The 12,955-nt window shown below is 40.8% G+C and overlaps 2 protein-coding genes across 4 annotated transcripts in view; both read left to right on the top strand.

Moving 5' to 3' along the window:
• The window catches only part of LOC115165589 (proto-oncogene tyrosine-protein kinase Src), a 38,863-nt gene extending 36,851 nt beyond the window's left edge, over window positions 1-2,012 (top strand). For both annotated transcript variants that reach the window (XM_029718794.1, XM_029718795.1), the window contains one exon: window positions 113-2,012. In XM_029718794.1, coding sequence (XP_029574654.1) covers window positions 113-321 — 209 coding nt within the window. In that variant the 3' untranslated portion in view covers window positions 322-2,012. The remainder of the gene's footprint in view (window positions 1-112) is intronic.
• A 3,156-nt stretch (window positions 2,013-5,168) lies between these two features.
• LOC115165585 (F-actin-monooxygenase mical1) overlaps window positions 5,169-12,955 on the top strand; it is a 50,361-nt gene continuing 42,574 nt past the window's right edge. For both annotated transcript variants that reach the window (XM_029718789.1, XM_029718788.1), the window contains exons 1-2: window positions 5,169-5,389; window positions 6,306-6,375. The gene's annotated coding sequence lies outside the window, so the exon portion shown is untranslated. The remainder of the gene's footprint in view (window positions 5,390-6,305; window positions 6,376-12,955) is intronic.

Here is a 12,955-nt window from a genome sequence, read left to right as displayed (position 1 = left end):
TGAGTATCTTTGGGGTCATCATTATGTGCCTGCGAGTGGTCCCTGTATATTGATGTTTGTGTTCTCCTTTCTCCCTTTACCCTTTCTCTCTGTCTCCAACTCCCTCGCCCAGGCATGGTGAATCGGGAGGTGTTGGACCAGGTTGAGCGTGGTTACAGGATGCCCTGTCCAGCTGAGTGCCCTGAGTCCCTCCACGACCTCATGTTGACCTGCTGGAGGAAGGACGCCGAGGAGCGGCCCACCTTTGAGTACCTGCAGGGCTTCCTGGAAGACTACTTCACCTCCACTGAGCCCCAGTACCAGCCTGGAGAGAACCTGTAGTGCTGTAGCAGGGCTCAGGGTGGAAGAGAGGAACAGTGCTCTGGATACAACCACACTAACCTCTGATGCTCTGACCTCTGTTGTGCACCTGGAACTGAACTACCAATGGCCACACACACACTCCTGACTACCATTAGCATTATTCATTGTGATGATATCATGATTTAGTTATCTTATTGATATCCTTCTGATTTGGAAAGGACAGTAGGAATCTACTGGTTTATTTTGAGTTGTGTTCATGCCTGTCAGTTACTGTATGCTCCTATTGACGTTGTGCGGTAACTCCAAACGCATCATCAGACATTTGACACGAGTAGCCACCTACTGTAAGCACCACTTCAATGTATCTCTTTATAGCTACACCTTCGGAGGGCTAAATAATCGACTGACTTCTCATATTCCAATTGGTTCCTTTCTACAATGAGGATGTTTGAGGATGTTTTCTTGGTATGTGGTATGCTGGACACTGTCTTCCAATCTATACCCACAGACTGCTTGAGAAGTAACTCTGAGGGGTACTTTTTTCAGGATATCACTTACTGTATGTTATGTTTTTGATGAATTTAGTTATCAAACCTGAATTAACTGGAATATTTGACATTATTATCAGGTCACAGGCATTTCAGGTGAATATTTCTCCTCTACATTGTAGCCATTCTTGACTAAGCATTTATGCTACTACTGACAGTTTGAGAAGTTGGCCGAGGTGGGCGGGACTTCGACTTCACAGAGACTTTCTATACATGGAACACCTCTTCAGGCACTTCTAAAGAAGAGGAGATGGGAATGATTTGTTTGTTTATTTGCATTCTCTATTTACAACTTTTCTAGAAGAAGACAAAAAGGCTACTGATGAACAGTCTCCTCTCAGGACTGGGACCATGAATCCTGCTGTAATGTTTTTGTGCCAATGATCAAAACAACTATTTTCTACTCTCTTCTATTGTTTAAAGTGTATTTTTATTACTCTTGATTAACTTTTATATCTACGAAGTTCAATAAGCGTTTTCCTGTAATTATATACTTCAATGATAATCGACTTATTTGTGAATCATGCTCAACACTTGTGTACTGCATACCTAATAATACCATCCATATTCCATACAATATCTAAGGAATGCATTTTAAGTCTTTGGTTGTTCAAACATTCAGATTAAAACCCAGTCAATGTTCTGCAATGGTTTTCAGTTATTTTCAGTAAAGCAGTAACCATAAGACCTTTCACAATATATTCTTTGAAAAGTGTTATCACTGCAGCTGCTGGTCATTTTGGAGGTAATTAATGTGGTTTTGTTTTCATTGAATGATGGAGAGATGATTCTGAAGATATGAGGACTGAGCTTTCCAGTGGCTGGGGAAGCTGAATTGGCATTTTGAATATCCACTGTCATTGGGAAATTGTACATAAATATCCTCAATGCTAATATTTTTGTATATATCCTGTTGGTAATTTATTAATTTTTAAAGATACTTTTGGTTTGTCTTGTCTATTTTCAGCATCATTCTACCACTGGCCATCATGTCTATCTTTCGGTGAAGAAAGTGGTGTATTTTCTTTATATAATTACATCCTTATTTGTTCCACTTTTATCTTTATACGTTGTGTTCATATTGTGTCCATCTATCTATAAAACTAAGCTATGTGGTACTCTGCAATCAAAAAAATAAATAATGACTCGTATTGAAAACAATCTCTTCATCTTGTCAGAATAAGAGAACACCTTTTTCTATATCCTATAAAGTTGTCTCTGATTATACTTTTGTTATCAAAAACTGTAGTCAACTCAATTGCTCAACTGCTATCAAAACTGAATCATACAGTTGGGGCCAAATATATTGGTACCCTTGCACTTTTCTTAACTTATTCCCTATTTCTTCCTAGATAAGTTTAAATTGAAAAAATGATTGGTCTCCACAACTTGTTATTGGATTTTCAACATTGCAGAACTCATTTCATTTTTGCAAACCTAAGTTTACAATTTTAATTTAGAAAATAAAGAAAAATGGCATTGACAAAATTGTCACCTATAGCTAGTACTTAGTTGCACAGCCATTGCCAACAAAGGCTTCTTGTAGTTTGCTGCATCTATCTACTGGCAATTTGGCCCACTCTTCGGCAGCAAACTGCTCTAATTCTTTAATGTTTGATGGGTGCCCTCCACCAACTGCTGATTTCAGCTTTCGCAGTAGGTTATGGATGCGATTCAGATTTGGACTCTTGACTGACCACTCCAGGGCAGTCCATCGTTTCTTCTTGGTGCTTTTTATGTGTGTTTGTTGTGGTTGTCATACTGGATGACCCCAACATTTAACAGAGAGACAGTTTTTCGAACATTGCACTCCATGATTTCTTGCACACTTTCATGTCCCCCAGTACCAGAGACCGCAAAGCAACCCCACAGTATGATTAAACCTTCCAATATAATTGATATTAGGAAGGGTGTTTTTTTCTTTGAATGCTTAATTTGGTCATTGGTAAATATAGAAAGACCCCACTGCTGAAAGAGACAAAAGAAAGCCCTATTGAACAAAAACCCACCTAAACAAGCATAAATCCTGGGGGAAATGTTCTGTGGACAATGAAAAAAAATCAGAGCTCTTTGGCAATAGAGATTATCAGGTGTTTTTTTTGTTTGTTCCATGTTCAACCCATTGTCCAAAAACTGGGTCTCCATTGAAGGTTCTGGGTCTTCCCAGCAGGACAACAACCCCAAACACCCACATCAAAAAGCATCCAGGAATGGTTAAGAAGGGATGCTGAACTGTTCTGGAGTGGCCAGCGAAGAAGAGTCCAGATCTGAGACATCAAAAAGCTATGGCAAAATCTGAAAACAGCAGTTGGTTGAGGGCACCCCTCAAATATTGAAGAATTAGAGCAGTTTGCTGCTGAAAAGTGGGCCAAATTGCCAGTAGAAAGGTGCAGCAAGCTAATTGGTGGCTACAAGAAGTGTTTGTTTGCAGTTATCTTGGCCAAAGGCTGTGCAACCAAGTACTATCTATGGGTGACAATTTTGTCGATGCCATTTGTCTTTATTTTCTCAATTAAAATTGTAAATTTAAGTTTACAAAAATATAATTGGTTCTGCAATCTTGAGTTAGTGGTTAATAAATGTTTTATTTATTTATTTCAATTTATTTGAGAAGAAATAGGGAATTATTTAAGAGAAGTGCAAGGGTGCCAATATATTTGGCCACAATTGTACATTTACATGTCGACATCTATTTCTAAGGACATTGATGGGGAGGCTGGTTTGCGAACTGTTCCTCTGTTATTGTTGCAATGAATGTCAGTGTTTTTATAGAAGACATCTGATGTACTATGGCACAGCATAGTGTATTTCTAACTGTGGATAGAAGACTTACATTATAAATGCAACCTTTTTTATTTAGGTAAGACCAACTCCAGGAGAATGCCAAGATTTCATAAACCACTATAAATGCATACACTGTTTTTCCTCAGACATGAATTATTAATCTTCTATGAAACTGCTATTATTAATCTGACTTGTTATTTTATGTCCTGTGAACATATGGAGCAGCAGATTGACAAGGCTGTTGTCTTAATCATAATGTAATCCCTATTGTTCCATCCTCTTGAAAAACCAAGGACATGTCTCCATTGGGTTTTTTGGGTCTTTCTCCTCAACCTATGCAGTTTTTGGATTTGTGATATTCCTGTGTATATTCTTGTTTACTGCATTCAGTGGAACATTTTAGAATTGAAGGCAATGTTTTTGCTGTTGTCTAAATACTACTGTACATTGTTTAAAATTAAAATGACAATGTTGGAATAAAATGTTTAAATTGCCAAACTGTAATCTGTCACGTTGTAATTTGTTGAAAACGCAATAAATTATGTTTCTTATATTGACGGTAACCAGACAGTGAGTCAATTGATGCTTATCCATTGACAGGAAATGGTGTCTAGCTACACATAGAGAGAAATAGTAATGGCGTATTTTTGTAGGCCCTAACTCTGCCATGGTTCGTTGGACAAAGCTTATGGGAAAATTTAGTTTTTGGAGGGTTTTTAGATAAACTCAGAAAATAAGGTCTGTGGGAACACAGGCTCATGAGATCTTAAACATTTTGTTCCAAGAGATCATTTTTTTATCAGTTACCGTCACTTTTTGTGAATTTGAAAGCATTTATGTAATTTTAAAAAAGCGCATAAAGAACATAATTCCTAAAGGTCATGATTGATTATCTCATAGAAGAAAACATATAAGATCTCCTAAGTCTGTGTTAACCTCAGACCTTATTTTCATCATTTATCCCAAAAAACTATTATTTTCCCATTCATTTTCCCCGTAGGAATGGTTGAACGAACCAGAGGTAACTCATTTCCAGTTTTTAGGACTACTAGCCGGCGAGCTCTATTCTCCTTATCCACAACAGACTGGATGGCAAATTGAACTTCAGGCCTACAACTCGAGCCCATTAGCCTTTCGTTTCATTCTGAAGTGATGGCATCCTTTCAGTGAGTTTATACAGGGTGGAGGTAAGGGTGCAGTGACTCACTGTCATTTTATCCAAAACTTACTTTGAGCTAGATTGGTCTAATTGCAAATCTTTGAGAAACTAACCTGATATCATTTTTAGAGGTTTTGAACATAACATTCCTGATGTCATGTGTTCTAAACATTAAAAAAAATAATGTCAAATACATTTTATGTTATTGAGTAGCCTAGGCTAGATATTATAGTAGGCTATTGTAGGCCTGTTTGTCACATCTTCATTCAATATACGATATGATAGAGAGCAACATAAAAACAATGACGTGAACATTTTAGTGTTATATTACTTTAAGGGAAGCAATACCCTGACATTACATAATTGGCAGAAACTCGTGGAAAAGTTATCATAATGTCTGCTGGGCGCGCGTACAGCTGTAGGTGAGCAAATGTACGATTTCGGTTTTTCACTTCCTGATTTCAATGGAATAACCAATGAACGGACAATACACCGACCGATTTCTTTCGGGAATTAACCTCCACTGAACAAAAACGGATTGACCGAACAGTTCGAACTTCATGATTACGCTCTATTTATCCCTTTACTCGACAAGGTAATGTATTAATCTGTTTTTTAAATGTGTCAACATGTTGTGTTGTTGCGCTGATGCATTTTATTCGAAAACTTACTGACTGAATTCAGGGATAGACACAACCGAGTCCAGTAATTTGGGGCGGCAGGTTGCCTAGTGGTTGGGCCAGTAACCGAAAGGTTGCTGGATCGAATCCCCGAGCTGACAAGGTAAAAATCTGTCGTTCTACCCCTGAACAAGACGGTTAACCCACTGTTCCTAGGCCGTCACTGTAAATAATAATTTGTTCTTAACTGACTTGCTTAGTTAAATAAAGGTTCAATAAAAATGTTCACAAAAAATAAAAATATTCCAGATACTGGGCTATTTTGAAATAGTAATCAGATTGTTCTGTTGGGGAGGATTGGCAACACCATTAACTGTTATTTTTAATCTCTCTCAACCCCCCCCCCCACTCTCTCTACCCCCCATCTCTCTCTACCCCCCCATCTCTCTCTACCCCCCCATCTCTCTCTACCCCCCATATCTCTCTCTACCCCCCCATATCTCTCTCTACCCCCCCATATCTCTCTCTACCCCCCATATCTCTCTCTACCCCCCATATCTCTCTCTACCCCCCATATCTCTCTCTACCCCCCATATCTCTCTCTACCCCCCATATCTCTCTCTACCCCCCATCTCTCTCTACCCCCCATCCCCCTCTTTCCCTTCCCCTCTCTTTCCCTCCCTCTCTCCCCCTTCTCTTTCCCTCCCTCTCCCCCTTCTCTTTCCCTCCCTCTCCCCCCTCTCTTTCCCCCCCTCCCTCCATCCCCCCTCTCTCCCTCTCCTCTCTCTCTTTCACTTTCTCTCTTGAATTTATATTGTGGCTACTGTTCTACTGTTCTGCTGTCCTGCCCCTTTACTGGTTCCAACTTTCGGCTGCTCTGTCATGTTACAGAGGCATCCAGCATCCTGACAATATACACAGCATTGGCAGACCCTTTGTTCTCAGCCGACCTTGTGACAGGGTAAGTCAACAAACGTTTTCCACTGTTGTTTTCTCAAAAGTATTGAAATAACTTGTTGATCATTGCCCTGTCAGTCTACTTCATAAGGAAGATTCTTCCTCACTCTTGTTCATATTTGTCATGCCAAAATGTGTTTCAGTAGAACCTGTAATGGTTCATTCCTGACTCTAAATGGTGTATTTGTACCAGTCAGATTCTCTGTGTTTTGCAGTGTAGCATTCTTACCCACATCACCACAATAGTTAAGAACAGGTAAGACCGGTCTGCTTTTTATCTTCCACCACAGTAGCCAACGCTGCATTGAGGATGTCATCTGTCTTTCGACAGTATGAGCAAGTATACTACTGTTCTTCTCTCTTAAATTATATACTCCGGATATTGAGTATGAAGAAGAATTAAATAGCTTTATGAAATCAAAATCAAGTCAAATTGTATTGGTCACACTGTATTTAGCAGATGCTATTGGGGTGTTGCAGAATGCTTGTGTCCCTGGTGCCAACTGTTCAGTAATATCTGTTAGAAGTCTGCTGCATGACCAATAAGAAGTACCAAAATATGACATCCAAAATCAGGCTGAGCAAACAGTCATAAGAGTGTGACAGACACATGACTGAGAGAAGAAGAGATGACGATGAAAAGCTGGGGACAGTAGGATGGTAGGACATTTAAGTTGCACACCACTATTTACTGTTACTGCATTTGACACACTTTTTTTATTTGTTTCCCTAAGGAGGTCTATTGAGAGAGGGACTTTAACCTAGACTTTTGTGCCCACATGCAAGCTGTTAATCATTGTTAATCAAGGAAGCATTAATCATTGTTTGAACACAACTATTTCCGTTTGTGTGTGCGTGTGTGCTTCTCTGGTAGTGCCAGCTGTATGGCATGTACCAGTATGATGTACCAGTCACTGCTGTTTAAATGCATGACTTGTTAAAGAGCTTTTTGGTAATGAATTGACTCATGACTGGGTAATGATGTTGGTCATGATTTGATTGTGGTTAGTCATCTCCAGTGCAGTAAATTGATAGATGGCATTTCTTTCTGTGTGACTGTTGGTCACAAAACTGAAGATGTGGATCTGACAGCTATAGGGTTTCAACTGTACATTCTGCAGTCATTGCAGTGGAACTAATAGGTCATTTTTTTACTACAAAATCTGACTTCAAAGTCTTCTGTCTCGACAGACAGCAATTTTTGATTATCCATGATATATTCTGATCAATTGGCTTGTTCTTGTGTCAGGAAACTAAATACCACATTAATCGATAATATACCTGACCATTACAACCGATCAAAGATTTTGACCAAATTCATAGTTACTGCATTTTGCCTTTTGTAGGGCAGTTCATTTACTCTATGCTAGATTAATGGATAACATCAAGCTGTCGACGAGCTGTCCTTTAGGTTTCAAACACGACACGCAGCTACACATAGGTTGGCAGGAGTGGGACTGTTGTCGGATATATTGGCCAGTCAATTGCAAGTGATCTAAGCTGTGAACAGCAGTAATAATTTGATGGTGTAAGATGAGCCTGGGTTGAGGACAGGCCATGGTAGTTAGATTTAGCTCTATGACAGTGCAACTATATGAGGGCCAAAGAGAAATCAGGAAAGACATGGTTGCCCTGTTTCTAGCACCTAGCCAACAGTATTTTTGTTGCTGTTTCTCACATTATTTACTCAGAATGTTTTTTGCATTATTACCTACAGCCGAAAATAACTTTTGGATATTAGATCGGCGGTCAATAGAAATTCTACCAGAAATTAGACTTCTCTGAATTGGATCCTGTGTTTGAACTCCCCGAGGCAGTTCCATTCAACCTGGGGGCTGCACTAAAACCCTGACTCTGGAGAAGAGGAAGAAGGAGCTCAAGTCAGACTCGGGAAGCGTGCATACCATCCACTTTTGCCCAGCATATTACTCGCTAACGTTCAGTCCCTTGACTATAATGTACACATTCTCCAGGAGAGGATCTCCTACCAGAAAGACATCAGGGACTGTAACATACTCTGTTTTACTGAATCATCGCTCTCCCCAGATATATTGTCTTGTCCATTCAGCCAGTGGGGTTCTTTGTCCATTGTGCGGACAGGAAGAATGAACTCTCCTGGTGTATGTTTCATGATAACCTACTCATGGTGTGATTGTGGTAACGTACAGGAACTCAAATCCTTTTGTTCTCCCAATCTGGAATACCTCACTATTAAATGCCTACCACATTACTTCCCCAGAAAATTTTCTTCAGTCAGCGTCACTTCCGTGTATATTCCCGGGGTCTGCAGGGGTGTGTACTACGCCACATAAGTTAAGTATAACTATAAGAAATCTAAGATGTGTCAAATAAATTATATCCAGCTTAGGGCTCCAGCGATGCATTTCAAATCAAATCAAACTTTATTTGTCACATGCACTGAATACTTACAAGCCCTTAACCAACAGTGCAGTTCAAGAAGAGTTAAGAAAATATTTACTAAATAAAATAATATATATAATAAAAAGTAACACAATAACGAGGCTATATACAGGGGGTACCGGTACAGAGTCAGTGTGCGGGGGTACAGGTTAGTTGAGGTAATTTGTACATGTACAGTTGAAGTCGGAAGTTTACATACACTTAGGTTGGAGTCATTAAAACTTGTTTTTCAACCACTCCACACATTTCTTGTTAACAAACTATAATTTTGACAAGTCGGTTAGGACATCTACTGTGTGCATGACACAAGTATTTTTTCCAACAAGTGTTTACAGACACATTATTTCACTTGTAATTCACTGTATCACAATTCTAGTGGGTCAGAAGTTTACATACACTAAGTTGACAGTGCCTTTAAACAGCTTGAAAAATTCCAGATAATGATGTCATGGCTTGAGAAGCTTTTGATAGGCTAATTGACATAATTTGAGTCAATTGGAGGTGTACCTGTGGATGTATTTCAAGGTCTATCTTCAAACTCAGTGCCTCTTTGCTTGACATCATGGGAAAATCAAAAGAAATCAGCCAAGACCTCAGAAAACAATTGTAGGCCTCCACAAGTCTGGTTCATCCTTGGGAGCAATTTCCAAACGCCTGAGGGTACCACATTCATCTGTACAAACAATAGTATGCAAGTATAAACACCATGGGACCACGCAGCCGTCATACCGCTCAGGGATGAGACGCGTTCTGTTTCCTAGAGATGAACGTACTTTGGTGCGAAAACTGCAAATCAATCCCAGAACAACAGCAAAGGACCTTGTGAAGATGCTGGAGAAACAGGTACAAAAGTATCTATATCCATAGTAAAATGAGTCCTATATCGACATAACCTGAGCGGCCGCTCAGCAAGGAAGAAGCCACTGCTCCAAAACCGCCATAAAATGCCAGACTACGGTTTGCAACTGGACATGGGGACAAAGATCATACTTTTTTGGAGAAATGTCCTCTGGTCTGCTGAATCAAAAATAGAACTCTTTGGCCATAATTGACCATTGTTATGTTTGGAGGAAAAAGGGGGAGGCTTGAAAGCCGAAGAACACAATCCCAATCGTGAAGCACGGGGGTGGCAGCATCATGTTGTGGGGGTGCTTTGCTGCAGGAAGGACTGGTGCACTTCAAAATAGATGGCATCATGAGGCAGGAAAATTATGTGGATATATTGAAGCAACATCTCAAGACGTCAGTCAGGAAGTTAAAGCTTGGTTACAAATGGGTCTTCCAAATTGACAATGACCCCAAGCATACTTCCAAAGTTATGGCTTAAGGACAATAAAGTCAAGGTATTGGAATGGCCATCACAAAGCCCTGACCTCAATCCTATAGAAAATTTGGCATCAGAACTGAAAAAGCGTGTGCGAGCAAAGGAGTCCTACAAACCTGACTCAGTTACACCAGCTCTGTCAAGAGGAATTGGCCAAAATTCACACAATTTATTGTGGGAAGCTTGTGGAAGGCTACCTGAAATTTTTGACCCAAGTTAAACATTTTAAAGGCAATGCTACCTAATACTAATTGAATGTATGTAAACTTCTGACCCACTGGGAATGTGATGAAAGAAATAAAAGCTGAAATAAATCATTCTCTGTACTATTATTCTGACATTTCCCATTCTTAAAATAAAGTGGTGATCCTAACTGACCTAAAACAGGGAATTTTTACTAGGATTAAATGTCAGGAATTGTTTAAATGTATTTGGCTAAGGTGTATGTAAACTTCCGACTTCAACTGTAGATAATAAACAGTGAGTTGCAGCAGTGTACAAAACAAATGGGGAGGGGGGGATGTAATAGTCTGGTGGCCATTTGATGAAGCTGTTAAGGAGCCTTTTGGTCCTAGGCTTGGCGCTCTGGTACCGCTAGCCTTGCGGTAGCAGAGAAAACAGTCTATGACTTCGGTGACTGGAGTCTCTGACAATTTTATGGGCTTTCCTCTGACACTGCCTATTATATAGGTCCTGGATGGCAGGAAGCTTGGCCCAAGTGATATACTGGGCCGTACGCACTACCCTCTGTAGCGCCTTAAGGTCAGATGCCGAGCAGTTGCCATACCAGGTGGTGATGCAACCGGTCAGGATGCTCTTGATGGTGCAGCTGTATAACTTTTTGAGGATCTGGGGACCCATGCCAAATCTTTTCAGCCTCGTTAGTGATGTGGACAGCAAGGAACTTGAAACTCTCGACCCGCACCACTACAGCCCCGTTGATGTTAATGGGGGCCTGTTCGGACCCCCTTTTCCTGTAGTCCCCGATTAGGTCATTTGTCTTGCTCACATTGAGGGAGAGGTTGTTGTTCTGGTACCACACTGCCAGTTCTCTGACCTCCCTATAGGCTGTCTCATTATTGTCGGTGATCAGGCCTACCTCTGTTGTGTCGTCAGCAAACTTAATGATGGTGTTGGAGTTGTGTTTGGCCACACAGTCGTGGGTGAAAAGGGAGTACAGGAGGGGACTAAGTACACACCCCTGAGGGGCCCCAGATTTGAGAATCAGCATGGCAGAAGTGTTGTTGCCTACCCTTACCACCTGGGGGGCGGCCCGTCAGGATGTCCAGGATGCAGTTGCAGAGGGAGGTGTTTAGTCCCAGGGTCCTTAGCTTAGTGATGAGCTTCGTGGGCACTATGGTGTTGAATGCTGTGCTGTAGTCAATGAACAGCATTCTCACATACTGTAAGTGTTCCATTTGTCCAGCTGGGAAAGGGCAATGTGGAGTGCGATTGAGATTGCGTCATCTGTGGATCTGTTGGGGCGGTATGCGAATTGGAGTGGGTCTAGGGTATCCGAGAGGATGCTGTTGATGTGAGCCAAGCCTTTCATAGCATTTCATGGCTACCGATGTGAGTGCTACGAGGCGGTAATCATTTTGGCAGGTTACCTTCGCTTACCTTAGCTTCCTTGGTTTGCTTCCTTTGATTTAAGTGGCTAGATGTCAAGATCAAGCTTCTTGGTTACAGCAGAGACATTCAAACCCCTCCTGCATCAAGGTACCTGTTGCCTAAATAATTTTGTGTGTCACCCCCCCCACCCCCCAAAAAAGTAGCACCCCTTGTGTGCACTTCTGGTAATACCGTATATGGTACAGAAATGGTATGACAGTATAAAAAATGGGGATGCCGCCCAACCCTAATCTGCACTGGACTTTGTGCAAACTGGAAGCCGCATACCATGAGGCCGCATTTATTTTAACTGGGGACTTTAATAAAGGAAATCTGAGGAAAACGCTACCGAAATTCTATCAACACATCTCCTGTGCTACTCGCGCATCGAACACCCTGGATCAATGCTACTCCTTGTCCCGGGTTGGCTCTGAGAATTGTATCAACGTACACTATATATACAAAAGTATGCGGACACCCCTTCAAATTTGTGGATTCGGCTATTTCAGTCACACCCTTTGTTGACAGGTGTATAAAATCGAGCACATAGCCATGCATTCGCCATACGTAAACATTGGCAGTGTAAATCCTTGCTGAAGATGTGACACCGTCATAGGATGCCACCTTTCCAACAAATCAGTTTCGTCAAATTTCTGCCCTGCTGGAGCTTCCCTGGTCAACTGTAAGTGCTGTTATTGTGAAGTGGAAACGTCTAGGAGCAACAACGCCTGAGCCGCGATGTGGTAGGCCATACAAGCTCACAGAACGGGACCACTGAGTGCTGTAGCGCATAGTTCGTAAAAATTGTCTGTCCTCCGTTGCAGCACTCACTACCAAGTTCCAAACTGCCTCTGGAAGCAACGTCAACACAATAACTGTTTGTCGATTTCCATGGCCGAGCAGCCACACACAAGCCTAAGATCACCATGTGCAATGTCATGTAAATAAGGTATTTCTGTTATTTATTTGTAATAAATTTGCACATTTTCCAAAAAAACTGTTTTCGCTTTGTCATTATGGGGTATTGTGTGTAGATTGATGAGGAATTGTTTTTAGAATTTTACAATAAGGCTGTAACGTAACAAAATGTGGAAAAAGTCAAGGGGTCTGAATACTTTCGGAATGCACTGCAAATGTTTCTAAAAAACATGTTTCACTTTGACATTATGGGGTATTGTGTGTAGATTTCTGAGGAACACTTTAAAAAAAAATGTATAACAAGGCTGTA

This window comes from Salmo trutta, chromosome 28, assembly GCF_901001165.1.
Source record: "Salmo trutta chromosome 28, fSalTru1.1, whole genome shotgun sequence".
In the NCBI taxonomy this organism is placed as follows: domain Eukaryota; kingdom Metazoa; phylum Chordata; class Actinopteri; order Salmoniformes; family Salmonidae; genus Salmo; species Salmo trutta.
This window is presented reverse-complemented; position numbering and strand designations above follow the sequence as displayed.